The sequence below is a fragment of the Myripristis murdjan genome, chromosome 11, assembly GCF_902150065.1.
Source record: "Myripristis murdjan chromosome 11, fMyrMur1.1, whole genome shotgun sequence".
NCBI lineage: Eukaryota > Metazoa > Chordata > Actinopteri > Holocentriformes > Holocentridae > Myripristis > Myripristis murdjan.
In genome coordinates, this window is record NC_043990.1 from 5,703,390 (window position 1) to 5,731,297 (window position 27,908).

The 27,908-nt window shown below is 43.1% G+C and overlaps 1 protein-coding gene across 2 annotated transcripts; it reads right to left on the reverse strand.

Annotated features, from left to right (window-relative positions):
- On the reverse strand, positions 1–26,275 carry LOC115368292 (GATA zinc finger domain-containing protein 14). Of its 2 annotated transcripts, none has more exons than XM_030064352.1 (6): positions 26,232–26,275; positions 11,719–12,978; positions 7,234–8,095; positions 6,662–6,912; positions 3,219–3,398; positions 1–2,538 (listed from the first exon to the last, which is right to left on the reverse strand). In XM_030064352.1, exons 2-6 carry the CDS (start codon positions 12,472–12,474, stop codon positions 2,329–2,331), a joined length of 2,259 nt encoding a protein of 752 aa, XP_029920212.1. In that variant the 5' UTR covers positions 12,475–12,978; positions 26,232–26,275; the 3' UTR covers positions 1–2,328. The 2 variants fall into 2 exon arrangements, with proteins under 2 accessions (XP_029920212.1, XP_029920211.1); XM_030064351.1 differs by having other exon boundaries at positions 3,216–3,398.
- Positions 26,276–27,908: the final 1,633 nt, after the last annotated feature.

Sequence of the window (27,908 nt, forward strand, 5' to 3'; positions counted from 1 at the left end):
TTGAATTCATAAAATATGCAATACTTTTATTCAAAATCTTGACTTATTTACAAATATGTAACAGCTTTTGTAGTGCATTTTCTTCCTCTTTCAAGTTTTACGATTCACTTTACAGTTTTTGGCTGCTGACCGAACACACTGGAATAGACAAATAACTTACATGTATTTACAACGCAAGACACAATATATAAACAAACAAACAAACAGACAGAAAAATGACCTATCTGATATTTCTTAATATAAAGTTTAAAATTTACACCAAAGGCGAGAATAAGCAAGTTTTTTTTTTTTTTTTTATGTCGGTGATGCTGTGAAGTCGTGCTGTAGTTTGTTGAGTTTGACAGATCTGCCTTCATGTCCAACGTCCGTGTGTGTGTGTGTGTGTGTGTGTGTATGTGCAGCACAGACAGAAGGAATATAAGAAAATAAATAAATAAATGAAAGGTTTGTGAAAAGTCGTGTATTTGGCCCACTGTGATGAGGAGGAAACGGGAGCATAGTGTGGAAGCGCTGCTCGTCTTGGCATTACAGTCAGCTTAGGAAAATAAAAATAATAATAATAATTTTAAAAAAAAGTACAACCCTAACCCTTGTTTAAAGGGACATTTCACGGATATTTACAGTTGGAGTGTCATATCCTAGACGTGACGCGACCGTGCTGCGGCTAGGGGACGCATTCAGCCGAGATATCTGCTTTGTCACCATGGCAACAGATACTCGGCGTATCGGATATAGAGAGTTCAAAGCGGTGGGACGAGTTTAACTCTGGGGAATTAGGGACACAGTAAACAAATATTACGACAATTTACTCCCAGTGTGCTTTACAAACAAACAAGGGACCAGGAGAGGGTGGGAAATGAGCTCTGCAGGGTATTTGTTGCACATTTTTTAACAAATTGACTTATTTACAAAGCAAGAAATTACTTGATAAATCAGTGCCTTGCAATTAAAAACAGGCTATCCAATGTAGTCATAGATTTACATGTACAAAAAAAGGGACTTTCTTTTCTTATAAAAACTTTAAAGTGCAGCTACGTACAGTTAGCATGACATCAGCAAAGACCACCGGGGTTACTTTTACCACCTCCTTATCTTCTCCATGCATGTGTGAATGCATGTGCATGTGTGTGTTTGTGTGTGTGTGTGCCTGCCTGTGCTGTGTGGGCGGCCGTTCGGTCGTTCGGTCGGCCGGTGCAAGCACAGAAATAGGAAGGATTAGATCAGTTATCGACAGGTAAATCCTGCAGTAAGCCTCCGGTTGCTGTGGAGACGCCAGCATTACCGTGGTGACACGTCGAGGGCCAGTTCACCTGTATTTGGCTCATGGCCATGAGGTGTCATGTCTGATGTAATGGCCCAAAAAAAGACACTAAAACCCGATACCCAGTCCTTTAAAAACTTTAAAGTGCAGCTACGTACAGTTAGCATCACATCAACAAAGACCACCGGCAGTACTTTTTTCATTATTATCGAGTATAACAAAATGTTTTCTTATGAATAACATATGTAATCCAATGTTTCTCGTTGCCACAGAAGCATCCTCCTCTGTTTACTTCCTACATAAAGTCAGTTGTGGATTTTTTTTTTTAACAATATGCCAGTAGAAAACAGGCTGCTACAATCTCTGTGTGCAAGGTAGAGTTGTTAAGGTAGCATAGACTCTTGTGGAAAGTCCTACAGGAACAACAATAATAGACAAATAAGGAGACGTTCAAGTATCAATACCGTAGCAATGTGCTTGAATGCGAGTCCACACACTCGTCCATATCTTGTGCCTTTCGAGCCACCGTTTTAGCTCCTGCCATGTTTGTGTTGCTTGCATACAAAGCAAAACAAGCTAGTGCAGCCTCGCTAATTCCCGTTTTGAGGGAAGGAATCCTATTACGTGTGCTGGATCCCGTCAGAGTAACAGCGTTCATGACCATCTCGCTGGTAAATCCAAAGCCCAGTGCTCTTAAGAGTCTTCAAAGTCCTGCTGAGATCCTTGGAGGGAAGAAGTGGAGAAGGCAGAAATGATGGGAAAGGAAGGGCAAAAAAAAAAAAAAAAAAAAAAAAAAGTTGTAAAAAGGTGAAAGTGGTTCCTGTTTGTTGCTTGTTGCCAAGGTCTGACTTTGTTCTTGCTGAGGGTCTGTTACCAGCGATCCTTAAACTGCAGGCCAACATGACGAAGAACCAGTTCAAGCGATGAATAAATGACTCTCCCGTCTTTGATCCAAGACAAAACTGTCACTTGTGGCCATCCAGGAGTTCTGACAAAAGTGTGTGATTGATAAGAAAGAGGACAAACTGAGGAACTGCGGTTGGGTATTGTGGTCCGGTTGCGGCCCCTCAGTGGCAGGGGTCAAACGGGTATGTGGACAGCCCGCCGTGGAGCTCCACCGTGTCCTCCGACCAGGACATGACGTCTCCGGTGAGGTGGCCTCCGCAGCTCGCCTGGCTGTAGATCTCGTTGGCGGTCAGGACTCTGGACCAGAACTGGAGGTCAGATATGTCTCCCATGAAGGACTGGGTGGCGTCGAAACGGCCTCCCATCGTGTCCTGAGGAACGAACGAACAGGAGAATTAAGGTCAACACTGGAACTGAGTCTCAACAAATGAATAAAGGACAGTTTCCTCGCTCATTCAAATGCCATAAACCCTTTTTTTCCCTGCTGGTCAGAGGATTCGAGATGCTCAATTGATGCTCTACTGTCGCCGCCACTTGAAACACATCTGCCATGTTACACACAGTACAAAGACAAACGTCCCGCACAAAACCCTGGTGAACTCGAAAACATGGCACACCAAAAACAGATATTGTTGAACACTCTTTTCAAAATGGATCTGTCAAAGCTCCCCATATTTTCCTAGACTTCTAGTTTTATCAGATGGCAATAGTTTTGGGGTTTCCTTCTCTGCAAAAAAATGTTTCTAGTTAAAGAAGTGAAACACTGAGCTGCTGGAGGGAATACTCAATCTCACAGAAAGACTTGTACTGGGACCGAGTTGAGAATAAAATAATACACAATAATCTGGACCTTCTTCTAAGCGGAAAGGTTGGGAATGAGGTTAGTATGGTTGGGAAACTTCATGAAAATGGCCTTGTGCTTAGTGTGGACATAGCCTGAGACGTATCTGAAAATGCGAGTGGCGTCTTGCCCATCAGCTGTACCTGTTTTGTTTGTTTGTTGTTGTTGTTTTTTTTTAATTCATAGAGGTCTTTAAAAAAGTACAACTACCTGCTCCTGCCCCAAGATGAAGGTCCCGCCCGGCTTGATGGGGTGCCAGGCGGAAAGGTTTTGTCCTGAACCCTTCTTCACTCCGTCCTGGTAGGCCTCCCAGTTGCCGTCCCGGGTCGACCACGTCACACACACGTGATGCCACTTCCCGTCAGTCAGGGTCATGGGCAACGTCACCGCCTAGACACAAAAAGACACAGACAGGAGGATGGATATCATTAAAGATTAGGATAAGGGGGTTTCCATTTGATTTGCACATTAGTTAATGCTGACTGCGCAACTTCAAATTAGTTTTGAATTGTGAAACCACATGGCCGCTCCAAAGCGTCTGCCCGGAAACCAATAAATTGTCGGACCAATCAGGGAGGGTGTACAGGTGTGGCTTAGGTGATGACGAGACAAGAAGCTACAGTGCACTGAACCGGAAAACAGTCACAACGGGACGTCACAGTCGATTTTCCCTGCAAAAACACTAAGAATTGTGTACCAAAGTGCTAACAAGCTAGCAATATGGCCACTAATTGGATGCATTTCAGAATTAGGCTGCTAATTAGCTAGCTAACGGTTTGTACAGGTTAACTGAGCCGAATCCACTCAAGCAAAAACCCATAGTGCTTTGAAGTAAAGACTAGAACTAAAGACAAGACAGTTTATTGTGTCACATTAAGTTACATTTGGAAAAAAAAAAAAACATCTTCTGTATCTTATGTGAATCTGAAACTGAAAGTTTGTGACACAGCTGCAAAGCCTCTATTGTGGGTTTTATTGGAATAAACCAGCTCATCTTTTTATTTTTTTTACTGATACTGAGATTACCAATGGTGCCCCAACATGCATCAGCTGAGAGAATCAGTGTGAACATGTGACTGGATAACAGGATGACTGAGGCCTGACCTGTTGAAACTGGAGATGCATCTCATCACATGTTGTAAATATCTTTATCCTCCACCCTGATCCCTGATTTCTAATTTTGTATAAGAAAGACTATGATACGAATGCAGTTCTGCTTTGTTTTTTTCAGGGAGGATCAGGCGATAACGCTGCAGTTCGTTCTTTCAAATGCAAAATATCATGAACAAGGTAATGAATCGAGCCCCTGAGGCTGAAGTGCATGATGGAGGTGGTTTTACTGTGTCATTGATCAGTTTGATTGCCAGTTAGGAGACGCAGATAAAACCTTTATCCTGCCTCAGAATGTCACTGCTCCAGACAATTAGGCCAATCAATCGAGATAATTTGATTAATTGCATTGTTAATTTTTTTGCTCTCACTCTTCATCTTCCATTTGGGGGAAATGATGCCAGCATTTCAGAGAATGAGAGATCACTGATTTGCTAATTAATAACTGATCAATTAGAGTGTCAAAAAAAGTGTGTGTAAGGCCACCTTAATTCATAATTCATAAAGACACTTGGATGATGAACTTTTCAGCTTCCGCCATTGAAAACTAGATATTCAGCACTTTGGAGCTCTAATTATCTTATCTGCAAAATCAGATCAGCTAACGAGCCAGGCAAAATTAGCTCTAACTCACTTAAGGTACTATGAACAGCAAGTGTGCACCCTCTATACTTTGACACACACACACACACACTCGTACAGAAAAGCCATGAGTCATGTTGTGATGTAAGGCTGAGCTGCAAGGTGTGATGCAGTTTATCCAGCGTCTGCTGCCTGGCGAATGTCGAACACACTCCAAGGTTTTAATTAGATTAAGCAGCATTTTACTGTTTGTGCATGTCACTTATTTAATGTGCACATCCAAAACACATGTAGAAGAAATAAGCAATAAGCACCCAGAGGTTTATAGAGCCAAAAAATGTCAAATAGAAACACAATTTTCCGAGGATACTGAGGAAGAAAACAAGTGAAACATGTAGAGAGAAGATTGGAGTGAAGCGATGAAGCTATTATTTTTTCGTTGATATTTTCTTCCACCACAGCAATCTGATCTTGAACATTTGGCTGTGACAGTAAAATAGAGACTAAATTACAGATGTGCTGCATTAAAAGGCACAGAGCAGTTTGGCAGATTATGGCAGAAAGCTGCATATTTGAACACTAACAGGACAGGTGTCTGTCTGCTGTCAGATTATTTATGAGTCGAAGCTTATTTTTACCGGTGCAGTCATCTCAAATGTTGGTATACGATGTCCTTTAAATCTATTGTGTGTGTGTGTGTGTGTGTCTGTGTGTGTGTGTGCAGGATCGAGCCTTGCTAAGCCGCCTTCAGAGTCACTGGTCTCCTCTCCACCCATGACTAACGCTCCATAAGCCGCTTGCCAAGCCTCACCTCACCCCACCTGCCCCCTGTGCCGTCTGATGCCATGCACCGGCAGTGAGAGGATGACACGCTGCTGGGATGCTAACGCCGCCGTGCCCGGGCTGAAAATACACCGCGTCCATACTGAGTTATGGCATTTTAAAGCTGCACCGTTTGAATGACTTCACACCATCTCAGTAAATTACATTTCTCCTCGGCAGCTCATATTGGTGGAAGTGATGAAGAGGCTCCGACGACAAGTTTCATATTTCACTCCCAGGTTTTCATTTATCACTTCCTGTGTGACCTCAGTGGCCACGCCGATGCGAGAATTTCATTTTGGCAAAACGGGAGACGGGACGCTCTTGTGTGTCGCAGCCCCATTGTGTGATTTTGGAAGATAGCATGGGTGTATTTTATATAAAAATCTTGTCCGGTGCAGCTTTAAGTGGATGCAGCACAAAATATTTAGACAACAGTGAGCATGTATTGATGGATTGTACTGAAGCCCGCTGGAGGTGAGTGTGAGCTTTGACTGACAGCTAACACTCTGGAGAGGCACGGTGTTACCTGAGGACAGAGGTGGCCTAAAGGTTACAGAGGAAAGTTTGTTCCTGCAGAGATTGACAGTTTTAATTCGGCATGTAAGAGCCTCGCAGAGCTGAGGCTCCAAAGGCCTTAAACCGTGAATCACGACCTGAGACCGGCCCAACTCTGCATGCCAATGCAGCCAAAATATATGAGGACTTTCTTTGACTTTTCTTTAATCTCCTCTTTTTTCCCCTCTCCTTCTGTTTTTTTCTGTTTTTTTTTTTCTAAATTACTTTGATTTTAATCACTTTTTGACTGTTTTGTCATGCTCAAGTAAACTCAACTGAGCTGAATAAGGATTCACAGTTAATTCACATTATGCAAACGTCTCCACGTAGTATTTGAGGGATGACATAATTCAGGAGGAGGCCTAAATGAGGTACAATATTTTCACAAAATGATGTTATGGTGTGCTAGAACAGCTCTGAAAACTGAAAACTGATTTGAAACTGAAGATATTTAGGAATCTCAACTTTTACGTTAGATGAATTTTCATTTTTACAGTGTATGCATCAACAAATGGAGTCTAATGAACTGAATGGGAACAGTAATCTTGGCATGTTTGTTGCTGATAGTTTTTCGTCTCTACCTTGTCGTTGATCAGCAGCTCCATGGGGTTGTTGCCCCACTCGATGAGCACCAGTTCGTTGGCCTGTCCCGGGACAGAGTAGGAGAAGGGCGTGCCGAGGCCGGGGCCCGCGCCGCCCTTCAGCCACAGGCAGACGGTCAGGCCGAAGAGCTCGTTCACGATGGGCTGCTTCATCCGGGCGTACATGTAGTTGGTCCTCATGGGGAAGTCGATCTGGAAAGCAGTGGGACTCTTGGGCTTCTTGTTGTTTCCTGGGGAGTTACAGAGCACGCGGTGAAGAGGTGATTTATTTGCACAGCGCGTATCAAAAGATTTGACAGAGAAAAGGGAAGGGGAAAAAAAATAGAGCTGATGTCAATGCTGGATCAAAATGACAAAATGTGAGAACTGAAAAATCACAGTGTTTGTATATATTTTATATTTTTTTGTGTGTGTCTGTGTACATGTCTGCCCTGTGAAGGCAACCAACTATAACTTCTTTTGTAGCCAGAAATGGCAAATCACCTCTGTTTGTATTTGTGTGTATTTGTGTGTGTGTGTGTGTGTGTGTGTGTGTGTGTGTGTGTGTGTACCAGAGTCCGTGCTCCTGTGGTGCAGGTGGCTTAGCACCGCGTCCAGCTTGCTGTGACCGGTCTGTTTGTTGCTGAAAGGCAGCCGTGGTGGGTGGTGGTCATTGCCGTGGTGATCGTTGTCATGGTGATCGTTGTCATGGTGGCCGTTGCCATGGTGGTCATCATAGTGATCGTCATGGTGATCAGGGCCGTGGTGATCGTCGTGATGCCCGCCGCCATGATGATCGTCGTGGTAGCTGAGGCCGTGGTGGTCGTCATGGTGATCGTTGTGGTGGTTGCTGTGATAGTTGCCATAGCGACCGTGATTCCGACTATGATGCCAGTCGTAGTGGCGATCGTAGTGGTGGTCATAATGGTGATTATAGTGATTGTTGTGACCGCTGAAACGGTTGTATCGCTGACTGTTGTAATTACGGCTGTTGTGGTGGTCGTCATGGCGACCTGTACCATGGTGGTCATCGTGATGATCGTCGTGGTGGCCGTTGCCATGGAAGTAGTTGTGGTGATCACCATGGCGGCCGTTGCTGTGGTGGTCGTCATGGTGACTGTCATGGTGATCATCGTGATGGCCGTTGCCGTGGTGGTCATCGTGGTGATCGTCGTGGTGGCCAGTGCCGTGGTGGTCGTCATGGTGGTCGTCATGATGGTCATCGTGGTGGTCGTCATGGTGGTCGTCGTGGTGGTCGTCGTGGTGATCGTCGTGGTGATCGTCGTGGTGGTCGTCGTGGTGATCGTCGTGGTGTCCGTGGTTGTCGTTGCGGTGGCTTCGGTAGTAGTTACGCAGCTGCTCCTCCAGAGCGTTGATCTTCCTCTGCAGGAGCTCCCTGAGAGAGCTGGAGTAGGAACTGGAGGAGTTCCGGGCCTGGAGACGCACACACACACACACACACACACACACACACACACACACACACACACACACACACACACACACACACACACACGGGTGCGTAGGTCACTTTTAGGGAAATTACTTAGACTTAGACACAGACAGACTGTTGTGACTGTTATTCATGCGGTAAGCAGGTAGTGTTTGAGTCTCATAGCTGACCTGAGTTACTAATAACATGATTATTTTGACCAGCTGAATCTAAACACTCCTTTTTTTTCAATTACGGCAGCTTTAAGTGTGCTTTATATTCATCATGATATGTTAGCAGAAAATATCTCCTGACTCTGATGTGTATTTCGTCCTGTGGATCTGTCTCAGCTGCAGCTGCTCTGTGCAGAGACGCGGTGACATTTTAACTTGTGTGAGTCCATCACCCTCTCCTTCCTCTCCTACCCTCGTCTTCCTCACCGGCAAATCCGGCTTTGTTCTCTGCCAGCGCACGGCAAGATTAATAGCCGTGTCAGGGAGGATGAAGCTAATTGGAGGTGAGGGTGGTTAGCGCCCCGTGGCGTGCGGCCAGAGGCTCGCGGCGCAGACATCCTGTTAGAGGTGGGAGTGACAGAAGGTAAATCCCGGCTCCGCTTCTGTTTTGTCTCACACCTTCGAGGGGGATCGAAGAGGATTTTTGGCAACACTTTCCCTCGCCGCAGCCTGAGCCCACCTCCGCTGATGCCGAGGCTTTCACAGGGCACTGGGCTGCAGCAGTTTTTTTTTTTTTTTTGTCTCGCAACCTATTGTCATGTGGGGGCTCTGCAGAACCAGACGCATGATTCATTTCAGGTCCTGACTCATGCTTTAGGAAATGCTAATCTGAACCATACAGATTGGAAGACACCTCAGATTTGGGAGCGTTACCTGGTGATCAACAGGTGCTCTGTGAAATGAGCACAACAGGGGAGGGAGTCTGAGGCAGAAGTCTTCATTTACAGCAGCAATCTGAGAAACATATCAGTCAGGTTTTTTTTTTTTTTTTTTTTTTTTCAAGTTTCCAATCTGAAAGAAAGATGATATTTTTACACTTGATCCTCCTCCCTCTCTCTCTCTCTCTCTCTCTCTCTCTCTTTCTCTCATTGGTATTCTGTTCAATGTGCCGCTGCTGTTGTCTTGGCCTGGTTTCTCTTGGGGAAATCCTTGATCTCCGTGGGATTAGCCAAGCTGAATAAATGTTAAATAAATCCATAAATAATGACACACTGTTCCACAACACACTCCTTCCTCCCTCTCCCTCTCCCTCTCTCTCTTTCTCTTTCTCTTCCTCCCACTCCACGCTTGACTCATCTCCCTCCATGTGATCGATGGATGCAGAGGTTGTTTGGGGTCAGGGGTCAGGGCTAATCAACTTAGAGCGGCTTCCTGTTCAGGCTCGGCCTTGGCCACCGCCGTGCACCGGCAGCAGGAGAGAGAGCGAGAGCCGGAAACGACTCAGAGAGAGAGAGAGAGAGAGAGAGAGCATTAGCGTCCATGGTGTGTATGCAGGAGTGTGTGTGTGTCTGTGTTTGTATGTGTGTGTGTGTGAGAGGATGGCTGGCGAGTTGCAGATGTTTATGTGAGAAAGAAACAGTATGAATGTTTGTCTTTTTAGAGACACTGTACATGTAAACTCCAAACTTTGGATCTCATATTCACTTAAGTTTTTTTTTTTTTTTTCATGTGTTATTGTATGAAAATACATTTAATTTAATCTTTTATATTTACAAAAGCCCCTTTTTCCAGGTCCGGGTGCTGCAAACTAGCATCTGCAACAAACATTATGATTGTTGCATTAGATAGGTGTTTTCAGTTTGTCTATGTACATTGCACTGGATGCTATGAAATAAACCATAATAAATAAACAAATAATAAACAGGGAATAGACAATTTGTATAAAGAATTTCTATCTGATCTGGACACATTTATTATAAACACAGTGACAACATGATCAGCATACACAGTACAGGCCACGATGTGCATGTTGAAATGGCTTCAAACTTTTGATGTGTGTGTGTGTGTGTGTGTGTGTGTGTGGGCGTGGACATCACGGCTAGCTGAGCTCGTGACCCTCAGTGACGTAAGAAATGACCCCCATTAAGTCAAACCTTTGATAGGCTTCCGCCTCCTTTTAGCCCGAGCAGCCTCGCCCTGCAGAGGCGTTACTAAGCGTCTGAAAGTGTGAGCGGCGAGCAGGGAGACGCTCCGCCGCTCCTCCTGCAGGCGCTGCCATCAAACGTTCACCCTTTTCCACCTGAAGGATCATTCTGTCATTACGGCCGCATCAACATTATTTCTGCTTGCTCCATGATGCTTTTATGTTAAAAAAAAAAAAAGTTGTATCACCTGAAGTCATTAGTGCAAATTTAATTCACAGCAAGACGAAGCTGTTCTTGAAGGACACAGTTTTTTTTTTTTTTTTTTTTTTTTTTAAACTAAATGTAAGGGCAGATACTAATGGCAGGAAAACTTATATAAGAACAGGCAAAACTGTACTTTTTTTTTTTATTAAGGTGCATTTTATTCATAAAATAATTCCAGAATCTTATAATCTTTGGAATATAATAATCAGAGTACATAAAGAATAAGAGAGGCCTTGTCCTTGTAGGGGAGAAAAGGGTGAGTTGAGTCTGTGTTTAAGACGAACCGCTCATTATATTTAGGAATGCACTGACAGTAACAATCATGTACTTTCCTATTTTGCACTAAAACTTTTTATCCTGTGTCTATCTCAATACCTCTAGTCTTGAATGAGTCTTGAATGAGCTACTGGATATTTGAATTTCCCTTCAGGGATGAATAAAGTTTTATCTACCTATCTATCTATCTATCTATCTATCTATCTATCTATCTATCTATCTATCTATCTATCTATCTATCTTTCTATCTATCTATCTATGTGATTATATTTAAAGAATAAGTCATTTCTCTGAATCTTGGATGCAGGTAAGCACATGGAAAAAAATGGTAAGAATGTCAGGTCAGAAAATATTTTGCTGTATTAGGTAATTTTGTCATGGCAAAAATGTCTTGTTCTTTGAAATGGGTATGTCTGAGGATTTGATTTTTATTAATTAAATTATTTTAAAGGTACAGCAGGTCATAAACCTAGCCCTAGCATGACTGGGGGCAGTAAAGTAAAATAGGTTTTCCAGCATGTTGGTGTGAGGTCAAATCTGCCACTACCTCTTAACTAAGTTGCACCAAAAATAAAAGTTTTTCCATCTCCAACTTTCCAAAAGTTGCTTTAATTTTCATACCTCAAAACCTACATGAATTCATTACCTACAGAGAATTAATTTCCATGAAAGCCCAACATCCTAATGTGGCACTGAAATGAATAAAACTTTTCTTGTCATAGCACAAAATGCAAAAAACTACTAATTTTGGCCTCTTCTGTCATACCACGTGTGTCAAAAAGAACAGTAACTTGTGTTTCTGCTCTCATGTTGACTGCTCCTATGTGTTATTTTAAAGTTATGAAGTCGCATTCAGCTATTATACTTTACATTTAATTCAGTTGTTTTCATGTGGACCTCCGCACTTTTCTATGTTTTAACTTTGCCAGTGGTGATGCGACATGGGCACCTTTTCCTTCGGTGTTTTTTGGGGGATTTTGTTCTCACCTGCAAGCTCTCCAGCCTCTCCTTCAGCGTCTGCAGCGTCTTCCCCGTCTGCTCGGGGGAGAAGGAGCCGTGTTTCCCGTAGGTCGGGCCCTTCCTGTGGTGGGAGTCCGGCCGGTGGCTGCTGTGCGGGTAGTGGTGATCGCTGTCGTGGTACGACGAAGGCCCGTGGTGCGATGACGATGGCGGGTGGTGACCGTTGGGGCCGTGGTAGCCGTGGTGGTCGTCGTGGTGGTTGTCATGGTGGGTGTCATGGTGGTTGTCGTGGTGGTTGTCGTGGTGGTTGTCGTGATGACCGATGCTATGGTGACCGCCAAAGCCCTCGCACAAAGTGAGCTTGGCGGTCAGCTCCCTGATGGTCTCTCGCTGGTCCAGGATGGTCTCCTTTTGCCTCACCAGGCTCTCGCGGAGGTGCAGGATGGTGGCTTTGGCCTCGTCGGACATCGTGCCTCGCCGGCTGCTGCCGTTGGGGCCGTTACTGTGGCCGTTATTGCTCGGTCCGTGGGGCACATTGGGCGGGGAGTAGCAGCTAGGATCTGCCTCTGGTGGAATTGGGGTGCAAACAAACTTGGGGCTGATGCCATAGTCATACTCTATGCCGGGCAAATTGCCGGCTGCCGTTGTAGAAGACATGAGGGAGTAGAAGAGGAGGGAGTATAGTGGGAGAGATGGGAAGACAAATCCCAGAAGTGCTCCTCCCCATTGTTGGTGCCCTGCAGACAGGGGCATGAGGCGCAGAGGACTGGTGTCTCTGGCCATGCTTGGTTTTAGAGTCCAGTTTACACCTTGTCAAATGACGGTCCACCCAGGCTTTAGTTTTGGTAAGACGCGCCCAGTGGATGGAGGTCATTTGCGACGGGTGGGAAGCTGTCGGCGCAAAGCATGTCAGCAGCAAGATCCCCAAAGAGATCTCCTCTCTGACGCAGCAAAGTCCTGTTCGAGGACAATTAGCACAAATTCCGAGGCGATATTCCAGCAGCACACTAAGACACGCGGCCGGCGCTGCCAAACCCCTTAGCTGCTCATCTTAAAGCCAGCCCTGTGGTATCACGCAACATTTTTTGGCTCCATGTTAAATCGACGAGCCGTGAAAGGTTGGCCGACGTGTCGCGGCGGGCCCTTCCGCTGTTTGAGGAAAGCGGCGTCGGACCAGCGCCAGCCAGGTGATCCGTCTTGGCTCCGAGGATCTCCTGTGTTCGACAGCCAAAGTAATCCCTTTAACTTCGGCTTCTAACCGCCCGTCAGATGCCAGGGTGCTCTTGCCTATGCAAACAAGAGAGGAAAAACGTTATGAGATGATGAAGACATATCAGGCGAGCAAGTCGATAAGAATCACATGGGAACAAACGGACGGAGAACATTAATGTTGTAGCTCTGATGTGTTTTCCTCAAATCTGAATAAATAACTTTTAAACAGTCATAATGACAAATGCAAAACAAAAACATCAGATTGTGAGGAGACTGAGATCAATAGAGAGGGAACTGGGACACTGAGGTATACGGATATATAGATATATAGATAGACAGACACAGATAGATATATTTAGACAGATAGGAAGTAACTAATTACATTGACTCATTACTGTAATTAAGTAGCTTATGTGTATTTTTAAAAAGTTTTAATAATAATTTGACTTTTACCTTGTTTAGTATTGTACCTAGCCATATTTTCAATCACATCCACTACAGAGAACAAATTCTACCTGCTTCCTGTGAGCATCAGAGACTAGACCTTCATAACCTGACAGACTGTGGGTCAGAGAGCAAAGACTGGAATAGTAACCTGTCTTTATTTTTAGTACACTTTTATGAAATTTCCAAAATTTCCAGTTAAAAGAATCTAGTTTGAACTTTGTGCTCTCGTCCTGTTGGAACTTCACTGGTAAAGATCGCATCTCACAAACTTACTGCTTCTAAAAAGCAGCTCAGTATAAACTTTTACTCATTAGTAGCCCATTTCAAATGAGTTACTTTGTACTTTTACTTAAGTAGATTTTTGCAGTGGTACTTCTTCTACTTAAATAAACTATCACCAAAGTAAACAATACTTTAACTTGTGTAGCAGTTAGATAGATAAATACATAGATAGACAGACACAGATAGATATATTTAGACAGATAGGAAGTAACTAATTACATTGACTCATTACTGTAATTAAGTAGCTTGTGTGTATTTTTAAAAAGTTTTAATAATAATTTGACTTTTACCTTGTTTAGTATTGTACTTAGCCATATTTTCAATCTCATCCACTACAGAGAACAAATTCTACCTGCTTTCTGTGAGCATCAGAGACTAGACCTTCATAAAGAGCATATCATTAACAGTTCATCCCCAATTATCCAATCACTCATCCAGTTACTCAGCGTTATGAGTTTGCACTGAGCCAGCAGTGCTTATAAACTGAGTGACAGCAGCAGGCTGGTAGACAGTGTGAAGGTGTGTGTATGTGTGTGTGTGTGTGTGTGTGTGTGTGTGTGTGTGTGTGGCAGGGGGAGGTTGTCAAGGCTTCCGCAGGCTGCTGTAATCAGATTACAGCCAACTGCCTGCCCCCGTTTGACAGCCCAGAATTTCACCTAAAGACGATTTCTCGTGAAATGGTGGGCAGGCCTGTGAAGCCCAGTCACCCGGCCAGACCTTTAGGAATCAGTGTCACAAGTTGTCCGCCCTCGGCCAACATGTTTGTTGGCTATTTAAAGTCAGGACAGTGAGGAGATCCAGGACTGAGAGAGAGGAGGGACTCTGAGCAGATGTTGATAAGGAAAGTTGAGGAAAGGAGAAACCTGCTCCGTAACATTTTACTTCCATCAGTCCAAAACCTTCCCAAAGCTTTCAACATGAATTTTCACCACGCTGCCAAACCATACTGTGAAAGCTTTGTGTTGTATTTCTTCTGATGTTAAACTTGGCCTGCATTTTGCACAAAGTAGTCCTGTCATAAGAGAAGACTGGAGTTACTGCAGTCAAAAATGTTTCCCAGTATAAACACACTAGTCTGCCCAGTCCTTTAAGGCTTCCTGCTTATATGGAAACCAATACAACAAACACAAGCAGGTCACAAGATGCAAGAGACACAGAAAATTTAGAATTGCTTTTGAGTTATGATAATGATGAAAGATGGTGCATTCATTCAGATCAAGTCACACTGGATAAGAACCTGCTCAAACTTTAAAAATGAGAGGAATCACAAATTAGACCTTTAACACAATGCTAAAAAACATTTCTGGAAAATGAAAGTAATCAATGATGGCTGGCTGGCCTAAATGGAAAAATATGCAAGCAAAAGCACTGATCAGTGAGTTAGACTTTCAGTCAAAGAAAATATATCTATTCACTCAAAAAAGTGCAGAAAAAAGTTGTATCCATGCTTTTATCAACCTCAAAATCACTTTTTTTTTTTTTTTTTACATTTAATGATTTTAGACAGCACACTTTCCCTCTCATTTAGAAACACCTGAAGGCTGACAGTTACATTAGACATGATAGCGCAGCCCCATAATTTTACTCCTAGTTAAGCATGCTCTCAGTAAGTCATTAAGCTGTGTGCCACTTCACTTTTAATTCAATTCATATACAGATTTTGTCTTTACATACACTGAGATGTAAACTGGAATGTCATAAAATGCATGTGCATCAAATCTACGGAAGGCATGTGATGTTGTGATAAAAATCAGTCACCTGACTTTAAAAGCTCAAATAATTATAATTAAAACAGTATCCATCCTGCATTATATCCATTATTATAGTTTTTCTTGGTGTGGCTGTTGTATAATGGGTTTTCTAGCCTTCTAAGCATCTTTTTACTCCCATTATCTTACATGACTAGTAGCTGAGTAGGATATCTCGCTGCTCCTCCTCAGGTACTCCATTTATCCCATTATAAAAGTTAGCAGTGTAATTTAAGTGAGAGAACTGGGACATCTCCTTGGGCAAAGATGTGTTAATACGCGGGGTGTTAATACACTTGGCCGGGCTCGGGTGATGTAGGCCATCATCGGACTCGTCCAAAAAGACGCCATCTGTGCCGCAGCCCGGGGGACGGAGGTGAGCGTCGTCCACGGTCGCCGGGTCAGCCAGACAACGAGAGCCAGAGAAGCTGAGAACATGAGGACGCTGTTCCTCTCTAAGCTCCTTATCCTGACCGCCTCCCACCACCTACAGCCGCAGGACGCCTCCGAGCACAAACCACGGCGCACTCAGGCTTGAACACACAGCGGCTCTACAATATGACTTCATAATACTAATAATAATCAGAATCGTTTGTCAGTAATGAGTGAGGAATTGGGCCTTTTGCCATTAACAACACAGGGAAATGCTACTTCTACATAGAGTCTAAGTGTGCCGAGTTACACCTGATGCAACAGACATTATATAATATTATATAAACTGATACAGGTTTTGGAAGGAGGATACTGACATTTTTGTATTTTATTTATTTATTTAGTCTTTATTAAGGCAGGAAGAGCCCATTAAGATACAAGATCCCATCTTCCAGGGAGTTCTGGTCAAGATTGCAGCACAATTAGAGAAAATAAAAGTTCATAAAAGCAACCAACCCAAGTGTGTAACAGACCCGCTGGTCCACCAGGGGGAGCCCCCACGCAGGAGCCTGAGCTGCTGTTTTCAGGCGCAGCGAATCGTTTTAACGCATGTGTGAACGTTAGCTCGTTAGCTAATTGTTAGCTCGTTAGCTGAGTGAACGTTACCTTCTCAGCTCGTTAGCCAACATCAGCTAAAATACTTGGTTACGGTGAGGTTAAGGTTCGGGTAAGGGCTGGCGAGAAACGTCAGCTATCAAGCCAACATCAGCAAACATGTTAAAAACAAACTCTGGTTTTTGCTCGGACTCGGATTTGAACTCGGGTCGCAGGGAAACAGCGAGGAAAGGGAGGCCTGCAGGCTTTATCAGCGACATCCAAACCCGCTCAAGTCACAGAAACAAGCTCCGTGTTCCCTCCACAGAAGTTTGTTAAAGACCTTTGAGACATTCAGTGATAAGGTAATGATATTTAGCAGCTCGTTGCAGTTCACCGAGCGTCCTGGGGTCATTTAAATGAATCTGATTAGCAGATCTGGTGCTGTAGTTGCTTGTATGAAGGGAGAAAAGACTAGAGATACAAACAGGTGCAGAAGCTGCTGACAGACAAATTATTGTGCTGATATTAAGAATACATTTTTTCCCGACGTTTGCACATTTGTTTCCTGCAGAATTTTACTCCTAAAAAATGAATTTACAAAAAAAAAAAAACATTATCGAGCAAGTAAACGAATAATAAGTGCACAGAATGATCAAAAAGCATCCTTCAAAGTGTGTCGGCCCTGCTTTGTGACCCATGCACGACACAATATCATACACACCTGTTGTCAGATGAGTCCACGGCACGCTTAAGTGCCTTTTAACGAGGCTTTACCATGTGTGTGCAGCAAACGGATGAGGGCTTTAATCTGCCACTGAGCCCCCGCTGTCTGATACTTAAAGACAACATGAGGGAGCATTAGGAGACGTGATACCTCGCTGCAGCACATGGCTTCACGCATGAGCCCAGCCAGCGCCGGGTCATGAACACCGTCACCCCGAGCCGGGATCTGTCCCACACGGCAGGAACATCAACACCAACATTGTTGTGGTACAAAAATCAACTTGTACAGGCTTAATTGAGATAAGAAGTGCGTCACATTAAACATCTTGCCTGGATTTCGTGCACATTAATGTATGCAGCTGCAGACCTTAAATCAACCTGAGTATGATGAAGTCATTTAGGGCAAAAAGTACATTTGGTCGTAATGTTCACTGCAATAAATTAGCTATTTCAAGCAAATTCTGCAAGCTGATTTTCCCGCTGTTACAATTAATCTTAATTCAAAATAATTTACCAGTCCCTCACAGGGCTGAGGCAAACAAACATTTAGAAATCTAAAAAATGCAAAATACAACATCTAACACCACAAAAGCACAAGAAGAAGAATCAAAGTGCAAGAGCATGACTTCATCAGAGTGCACACAACATAAACCGTGTCGTGCACTGCGGCTGTTCCCGTTTCTAATAAAACAAAAGTGAGATGAATGGTTGGATGAATGGAAGGAGGCAGAGCGTGAAACACGTTAAAACATCACGGTGTGCAGCAGAAGGTGGCTGGAGGTGCTGCTGGAAAGAAGTCGTGGGCTAAAATAAAATAAAATAAAATAAAATAAAAAAGTGAATAGAAACTAGAATTTTCCCTTTTCCGTCTAAGAGTCCGCCCACTCGGGGTCACGGCGGCTCCTGCTTCAGGCGCCGAGCCAAAACCAAACGGAGCCGGACGTTTTTGGCGCTCCGTGTTTCTGTCAGCGGCGCTCAGACGAGGCCTCTCCTCCTCCCAACAGACTAATGAGATTGGTTGGGTTTAACGCTGGGAGGGATTGGCCTCTGCGACCCGCCGGTGAGACCCCCCCCTCCACCCTCCACCCCCCCCCTCACAAAGTCAAGCCACTGTTGTCACACGTGTCAAAGCAGATAGAGAATCAGTGTGTGTGTGTGTGTGTGTGTGTGTGTGTGTGTGTGTGTTCATGCTGATGATGATCAGTGGGCAAAATTTAAAAAAAACCCTTAACGAACAAAAAATGCTACTCTTCAGTAAAGCTGAGCTCTCTCAAAGTGTTTATTTTTCAGATAACATCAATAAAAAAAAATACAAATAATTAATACTACAAATCAAAAAATTAAAAGTAATTTGGTGATTTTTCTGGGAGAATTGTTTGGAGTTGACGGTGTTTGGAGGCTCTGAGGCTCTTCAAAACTACCTCAAGCGCTGAATGTGAAACTGTATAAAAGTGTGTATTTTTACTTTTTAGGTGAAATTATTACTGAATATTTAGCTGTGGACTCACAATGCTGTGTACTATGAACTAACACTAGCATTAAAATGTGGTTAAAGTTCATTTTTATAAATACGGCGGTAGCCACAGCAACAGGTGGTTTTACCCTCCACTGCCTCCCTGTGTGTGTTTGTACATGCACATCGAGGTTTGCATGTGCATTTGTGTTTCTGTGCATGTGCACATGCATGCTTACAGCTCGTTAAGCCCCCCGCTCAGACTGCCTGCCGGGGCGTCTGACCATGTGGCCCGGCCCTCTCCCTGCAGATTACAGAGGCCTCTCCTCTGCCCGGGTTCACCTGTGCGCCTCACGCTGCACGGCACGGGACCGGACCGTAAACTTGACACAGTGCCAAGTCCTGCACGTCCGTCTGAACGTGAGCGGCCGGCCCGCAGAGCGATGACACGGCAGTCTGCTCGCCGGACACGCCCTTCAGTGGCACATTCACCGTTCAAATCTTGTTTTTCCTCAAACAAGTGACACAATCTGCCAGTGGGATGAGATAATCCCACTTGATTCCGATGACTTTCTGGAAACAAGTTGATTAACTTTGGAAATAAGTGAGATCTCATCGCAGTGGTGGATTTTGTTCGACCTGGTTCAAAGAAAAATGAGATTTTAACTTTGCTGCTGCACAGGAAGTGATGAGCTTCATGTTTCCGGTTCGTTTGGAATAAGCAGGAGAAGAAGAAGCAGTGACGGCCACCGCGTCTGAGCAGAAAAAGAAAAGAGAAACTCAAACTCCATCGACAGGAAATCCAAGCCCCGCCCCCTCGCTGTTTGATTGACAGGTGATCTCTGGGACGTGCCGTGCAGAAACCCCACAGCGATGAGCTCCAAACAAACTTAGCAACAAAGATGGAGCCAAAATACATAAAAAACAAAAGGGAACCTGAGTATCTTTGGGATCATCACTAAACTCCTGCCTCCACTTTATATGGTGACTGTTTGCTCTTAAGGCTTTAAATAGGACAAAATCTTTAAAAAGACGTTTTTAAACAGCAGAAAGAAACACGGTGAACAGCAAGTACAGTCTGTAACCAAGAGACTAATCCTTCAAGTTGCATGGATACAGTGTGTTATTCTTTAAAAAAAAAAAACTTTTTGTTTGGTACGTTATGTAACAGAGAGGCCTCAAAGTGTTTTTATGGCCAAGTTTGAGCCGTGGAAGTGATTCAGAGCTCCTTCTCTGGCTGTCTGCCCTTCCCTCTCTCTCTCTCTCTCTCTCCCTCACTCTCTCTCTTTAATAGTCTCTTTGTGGCTTTTATATCTGTCCGAACGTCCTCATGAAACACGCCATCTGGCTTTCTGCAAAATAACAAGCCTTTCAAGCGTCCAGGTCTTTCTTCGCGGAAGCCATTATCCCTCTCAATAATGTACATCCTGAGATGCATTTACATAACTTTCACCTTGTGGACGTAATCACAGGGACCATAAATGAGCGAGTGGGAGTTCAGCATCTTGGCGTACAAGGACGCTTTGGCCGGGGGCACTTTGACACGGCCGCTGAGGGACATAAATCTGGAAATAATTCATCAGTTCAGTCACTGAAGGTCATGGCCTCGTGTGTTCTTACACAGGCAAACATGGACATTTAAAGAGGTAAAAGTCAAATAATGTCAAATTCCTGAGAAAAAGCAAAAGCTAAAGGACGTTTCTGTCAAATGAATCTAAAAAGCGAGCCTCCTGATATTTAACCGCACACTATATTGGAGTTTTTTTTACTCTCAAAGTCCATCAAGACCTGAGTTTCTGCTGGTTTTCATGTGAAATCAGCAGCTGCATTTTCTAAAAAAAAAAAAAAAATATTTTATTTTATTATTAATTGTTTGCCAGATAGATGCCAAACCACACACATCTGGCACCTCGTGAATTTTTCGTAAATTTTTCAATGTGATTAATTATACTGTACATTACCTCATCAAATTAACTAGTTTCTTTTACAAACAGATTTACAAACGCTATGTGGAAAAGTTCCTGCCAGCTCTGTTAGGCTCGCCACAGTCTGAATCCCCCGGGGCATTCCCTTTCAGAGGAGAAAACTGTCTTTGATTGGAAAAATATCAAAAAAATAAATGTAAAAAACGGTCAGTGAAATGTTTGCAACATAGCAGAACATTTTGCTTGGGGAAATATTGTCCAACTCTCAGCTGAAATCCTGCAGTTCCTGGATTTTGTCGCTTTTTTTCCCTCTAACACCAGCTTTGACAACAACAAAATGTCTCTCAAGGAATAAATCTGCATAAATAAACGCAAAATAATTTAAAAAATCATCAGTTAGGTAAACTGAAAGGCAATGGGAGAGCGACTGCCCCCTGTGCATTCACCACATTTATTCTCAAACTTCCTGTTACACCCAAACGCATCACCTCTGTGACTTTTAGGTTCATATTTCCAGCTAAACTGACTGATTTCTTGACGCTGCACCTGAACACACCTTAGAATCAGGAATCAAGTCTCCATTTTGCCGTTCGTTTGAAAGTTGTGGCCAAAAACTAAAGCCATATATTGACAGAAATTATTGTCCCCCAGCCCATCTGTCTATTATATTTCATGGAAATCTATTCATGAGCTTTTGAGAAGTCAGGAAAAAAAAAAAACAACAACCAAGAGGCGAAAGATGATGCGTCAGTGTGCAATATTATGGATTTCAACGTTCATGTCATTATCCTCTGCAAATTCTCCATCAATTTCATACAAACGATCTCTTGATAAAATCCACTTCTGTGCAGCTTAAGTCTTTTTTTTTTTTTTTTTTTTTTAACCGTTGTCTGTTCTGTGTTTTATGGACTGCCTGTGCTCGTCTTCGTTTTTCATTGTGCCTCACGTTCTTGCAGCCACAGACACTCGAGGCTGCCAAGTGGCCGAGCGTGTTGCCTTCACTTCCCCTCCCTTCCCTTCAGTACTGCTGTTTGTAGCTGATTTATTTATTTTCTCTCTCTTTAACTTCCTCTACGATGCTCTTCAGTCTGCCGCTGCGGCTCGAGAGTCATGAAGAGAGCAAACAGTGCAGCCGCTGATTGCACATGATTTCACACAAACTTGGCTGTAAATGACTCTCAGTGTTATTGTGTTGTGGAGCTGCTGGAGTGTTTGTGCGGTCTGTAAATTTTCGTCCACTCTGAGTTCTGCTTCAGTTTGTTTTGACTCAAGTGCAGGAAGTCAGAGGGCTGAGTGCGCCTGTTTTTTTTATTATTATTATTTATTTGGTTGAAGACCACTTGTGTCTGCATGCCGCTGCATCAAAATCACCAGCACACAGTCAGTAATCCTCACCAGCACCGTCCACCATGGAAACTGTCAGCCTAGAAATTAACTTGATAAATTCTGCTGGACGGTGACGATAAATTGGATATGATGAGACTGACCAAAAAGCGATTTGGTGCATGTGTGGCTCCCCCGATTCTCCAAATCACCACAGTTTGATTTGATTTTCAGTTTCTGATTGAAGCTTTTCATTTCAGCACTTACAGCCATGTCACTGTTAGACTATCGAGCCTTTGATACTAAAATAAATCAACCATAAACTAAATTAATTTACTCGTTACATTTACATTTACTCATTGAAACACATCATTACTTTGACTTTTAGGCTAAAATTTCCAGTTAAGTTGCTTTCTCAACTGTACACATTAACACACCTTAGGATTAGATATCAAGTTGATTTTTTTTTCTCCTTTGTTTCAGCAGTGACAGTTATGCCTTGATTAGACTTATTAGATTATGCCATTAGTTTTTGATTTGTAAGGATCAACAGACGACTGGTTTTATGCCCTGACAGCTGTCATTTAAATTTTAAAACTCTATTAAAAAGATGCACTATGTGGAATTCAGTGTGATATAACCACCATATTTTTTATTTTTATTTTTTATTTTTAGATATGTACTACACTTTTTTTGTTTTCACTGAGCACGAGCAAGTCCGAGCACCGGAGAAGGAGAGATACGCAGGCCGTGCCTCCATGTTTTCCCTTCTCCCGGTAAACACAAAAAAGGGGTGGAGCTTGTGATTTTGATTTTCAAAGTCAAACACTCGTTTCGACTTAAAATAGAAATCGTGCCAGTATCAATACTGTGGCATGACTACCTATCTATCCATTGATCTTTTATTTTCTATCGATTAAAAAAATGCTGTCTGTTCTGGGTGTGTTTGATGAGCTCGGCCTTTAAGATCTGCGCTGTGGGTTTGAGTTCAGAGGATGGAGTGTGAACGGCCACAGACGAGCTGCTGCTGCTTGTTTGGGTGAGGCAGAGGTCAGCGCCCTGCCTCACCCCGAGGTTAACGCAGCGTCTGGGTTTACACAGGGACAGCTTCATTAGAGGGCGGCCTGGCCGGGGTCAGCCCGCCGGCCGGCCGCCGCTCAGATACTTGTGATGCCGTGGAAAGCTCCGGGCTCAAGGGCACGGAGTGAAAACACAGACAACTAATGTGACAATATGGAAGCTTAGTGGGCAGCGAGCTGCAGACGGCTCAGCTTTCAGCGGACGGTCTGGACTGTCCGGCACAGAACACACACACACACACACACACACACACACACACACACACACACACACACACACACACACACACACACACACACACTCACAACAATGCCAGAGTCAAGTTGTCATGATGATGGACTCACACCGACATGTGACTCCATCTTTCAAAAGGCAGATTAGTATGAAGACTAATTATGAGGAGGTTTTCTTTTTTTTTTCATTCTGGCCACTGAGGAAAACTCAAATTCTGAATTAGTCTTGTATTTTATTTATTCTATCTGCTTCTGTCTCATCAGTTAAGTACATTCAAACTCTGTGTTGGTGAATTCTGCCCAAATCAGGTTTATACCTATTTATTTATTCACATCTGTGTCTGAAACTGAAAACTATGAACGAATCAACTATGATTTCTTGCAATTTCTTTTCTAGTCTTTTCTTTTCTTTCTGTTCTTGACTTTGCTGACATGCAGTATCATTTTTGGTGATGGACGGAAACACAAAAAGGCCCCACATATCACCTCCAGGCTGATTTTTTTCACTGCTCGGTCAAACTGAGAGAAAATTACAATTATGGTGACCGGATCTGCCCACTTTTAGAGACGCTGAATAATAAACTCCAGGTAAAAATACTTTTCCAACATATTTATATATTATAGTCATGTATTTCAGCCATCCATAACCACATTCAAGCAAAAACAGTCTTTGTTTTGCACTTTGCTGCCAGCAGACATATTTTGTTCCCATGATAAATGCATATGCACAACTAAAGAAAATGTAAAATATAAAAATAAATCATCTACAGTCTATTCTTCAGTGTCTGTGTGAAAGGCCTGTCATTGCCTCCCAGCTGAGGACTGCAGGTGCTCTGGCCTTTAAAGTGGACCGTCATTTACTGTAATTCTCTGCTGTCAGTGGCTTTATGGTTTTATGGGCGGCGGCGTCTCGCCTGTCATGTGCTGGATTAACGCTGGAGGAGGTGATGGATGTCTCTGCGCTGGTTTTGCTCCCGGCCTCGCTGGGCTTAATGAACAGGAGTCAAGCCGAGGCCTCAGAGCGGCACGTGGCCTCCCGGCCGACTCAGACATGAGGAGGGGGGCAAACAACCCGAAAAAAAAAAAGAATACAAAAACAAAAAGCTTTGAACAAAAAGCATGAAGCTTGTTTTCACACGCTTACAGTAATTTTCATGTACCAGTCTTTGTCTCTCTGCTTTAATATAAGCCAGGATCTTTTGGCCACGCAGTAAATACATGATCACGTATTTCAATGATACATAAACAGCTGCAAATATGAAGAGCATGAAGTCTGTATCACTGCTGTCCAACACAAACTCATCACAGTTCACTAAAACAAGGTGAGAAAATACATTTACTGAAATAAAAATAAAAAAAAACTACACTTTACCAAAAAATGAGAGCATATTGTGTACTTACAAAACTAACAAAACTAAAATAAAAATATATAGAAAATGTCTTTACTTTGAGTTTTTTGTCAAATTTGTCAACTTAGTTTATTATTGAGAGTGGGGCGTCTAAATGACTGTGAGCCTTCACAAAGTCTTATGTTTGTACTTTAATATCTTCTGCTTTTCTTAAATCTTGTCCCTGACAAACACCTAAGCAACTAAAACTAATAAAAACTAAACTAAAACAAAACATTTTTGAACAACAAAACTAAACTGACATGAGCAAACCCACTGTGGAAACTCACTGAGACTGAACTGAATTGAAAACAAAAATCAAAAATGACATAAATACAAAAACTATAATAACTCTGGTCCAACCAAAACCTTGTATCGCCACAATATCAACTTTTCAGAAACGAAGGAAAACAGTTTTGCAGTTTCTATAATTAGTTTTGTAAAGGTTTCATCACAAAAAAAGGTCGTAGAACTTTCTGAACCCAAAGAGGAGCATGAAAATACTCCAATTAAACTAAAACATGACGATCACCGAAACTGGAGACTCAAGCTTTCCACCGGACAGCGACGATGTGACGCTTTATCTTTGTCTGTGTGAGACGGGTGACATGAAAGCACAGCAACATGTTACTCCTGAAATGTGCACGGTCTCTGTATCTGAAGGGTCAGAGGTTTGTTTTCGTCTGAGATTCATAATTTCCTGAAGCCAAACAAGTCGAGATCCGACCGCCGGCACGTGACCTAAAGCTCCTGAAGGCTGAGCGATGCAGGAGGAGCGCGGCACATGGCGGGCGGGGTGAAGGAGTCGCGAGGGGGAGGAGTCGAGCGTTTATCACACAAATCATCGAAGGAACCTTAAACACAACTGAACACCAGGTGGGGAAAAAAAAAAAAATAATTAAAAATTCTCAGAAAGCATCAACATCCAGAGGAAAGCATCAGCTAAACATCAAACTGAGGCCCGCTGCTGTTTGTGCACATGGGAGGCGGCTCTGTGGTTTAATTTAATCCAACTAAACTGAAGCGAGCCACAACACGACTCACTCGGCTCCTGTCAACACAACGCGACTCATCAGGATTCAGCATAACTCCCTCCGATGCTGATCGTCGCTCCAGGATGTGTCCTCAAGTTCCCCCGCTGTGCTGTGACGGCTGCCTCTCATCACCAGGCCGTAACACTCCCAGTCACTTACAACAGGACTTTTATTGCATTTAAGTTTAAAATGAGCGCATATTAAACAGTCTACAGCATGTAAAGCGTCCCCAGTGTGATCCTGCACAGTTGTAGCTGCTTTACACGGACACAAACTGTATATGTGCCATTCAAATGCTGCTTTTATTATTCTGTTATGTAAAGCGAGCTGAACACAAGCGTAAAACTCGACTGGCTGCGTGAGAAAATCACATCCATGTGTTACATAACACCGTCCATCACACCTTGTCCCTCACACCACTGGATGTTCCAGAGATTTTTCATTAAAAAAAAAAAAAAAAAAAAAAGTGGATGTGATGTGGAGAAATATCACCATCTGCGCCGGTTTGTAGGAATATCATCCAAAATAATCCGCTCTAAACAAACGACTCAACCGGCTCTGCTCTCTAATTTGGGGTTGAGTTGCCTGAAGCGGCTCTCACAAGAAGAGTTTAAGTGAGTAACACTGGACAAAAAAAAAAAACACTGTTTGATGTCATACTAGTTTGATTTGATCAGATAATTGCGATGTTTTCTGTGAAAGTAAAAGTAAAAGTTTGCTTACCTGCCCCGCGAGCTCTGGAGTCCCGAAGCTGGTTAGTCCATTCCACACACTGATCAGCTTGAGGAGGATTGGCTTTAGCGGGATAATTTTAACCCAGTCTTCCTCTCCCTCCCTCTCTCTCTCTCTCTCTCACTCTCTCTCTCTCTCTCTCTCTCACCTCTTCGTTCAGCCATACTAACTTCGACAACTTCCGTTTCTGATCGTGGCAGAAATATGATTGAGGAGGTTTGTTTCATGTGCCACTTAAGAAAAAAAAAGAAAAGAAACCAGCATTTCATCAGCATTTCTCTCTACCTGAGAGCTGACATGCTTTCTGTCCTGCACTACTATCGTTTTTTGACTGACACTTTAAGTAAATAAAAGTCCCTTTTTGTCTTCGGCGGCTTTATTATCTTCTTTATTATTACATTTTCTGTGCACTTCAAACGCGTCTGGGTCAAACCGCATCTGAATTCACTCCTGCTGCTCTGGCATTTGCCGTGCCTTTAATTGCCTTACTTGAGGATTTGGCTGAGCCTGCCTTTGTCGAGCCTGGCGTGACTTGTGATGGTGATGGTGATTGTGATCGTGATGCCTCTGAGGTTTTGAAAAGAAAAATCCACTTTTATGCTTTTATCTCAGAGGAAGTTACACTGTTAAAAAATCATCATGTTTTCCAGGAGGTATTTTTGTGAAGTATGGCGCTTGTCTTCTTTCGACCTGCCTCATATACCTTTACTTCAACTGGTAATTCACTACATTTCCCAGAATGCATTTGAAGCACCATCAGAAAACAGGCTTGGACTTGTTTCATACAGCTGTGGATTATATGCTCATGCAAAAAGGGCAAAAGAGCAAGAGTTTCTCAAGTTGAGAAGAAGTTGTACCCATCACTAAAAACACATCATGACCGCATTGCATTGTGGTCCACTAGTAGGATAGTAGTAATAGTAGGAGTAATAGTAATAGTAGTAATAGTAGTAGTCATAGTAATAGTAGTAGGATGAGCAGATGTACCAGTTTGTGCAGGATTCAAGCTGAGTCCCAACAAATAAAACAGTAAAATGTCCCGGTTTTCAACATCCACTGCTAAATTGTCCCAGTTTCTCACTGTTCACACCCACAATTCAAACCAAACACACACATACACCTATACACATACACATATTATGTATCAAAAAATGATCAGAGTTTTCTGCTGAATTTAATATTGCCAGGGTCAAAGAAATCCAAACTCTACTTTTGACGCTACGACCCTCAGAAACTCGTGACGTCATGTTAAACGTAGATTTTGAGTGTAAATCCCCACAGAAACACTTCCTCTCTCTGATTGTGTTTGTTCCCACATTTTTAAACAAACACAGACACGTTAAACATCAAAAATGTTGAACGATTTCTACTGTATCTCATGTTGCCAGGGTCAAAACAGCTGTGAAAATAGCTGACAGAGAATGTGTCACAGTCTGCCTGTACACTGACTAATGCCTTGTGTTTTACTTTGAAAGGTACCTGACAATCACATCGTGTGTTTTCCTACACCAATGTAATCCTTGTGTTATTATTCAGGTTTCATTTATGTTTTGGGGTGGATTTTGGGAGACGAAACACTTTTCCGTCTGCTGATGCTCTGTCCATGTCGCTGAAAGACGCACTCATTAGGTGTGAAATAATTGTCCCTCATCCTGATGAAAACGCCTG

Excerpts from the sequence above, each read along its gene's own strand:
- LOC115368292 (XM_030064351.1), bottom strand. The coding sequence starts at position 12,474 with ATGGCCAGAGACACCAGTCCTCTGCGCCTCATGCCCCTGTCTGCAGGG. Across the intron at positions 8,096-11,718 it reads AGAGGCTGGAGAGCTTGCAG|GCCCGGAACTCCTCCAGTTC; the intron begins GTGAGAACAAAA and ends GTGCGTCTCCAG. Across the intron at positions 2,539-3,215 it reads TCTTGGGGCAGGAGCAGGTA|GACACGATGGGAGGCCGTTT; the intron begins GTTGTACTTTTT and ends TTCGTTCCTCAG.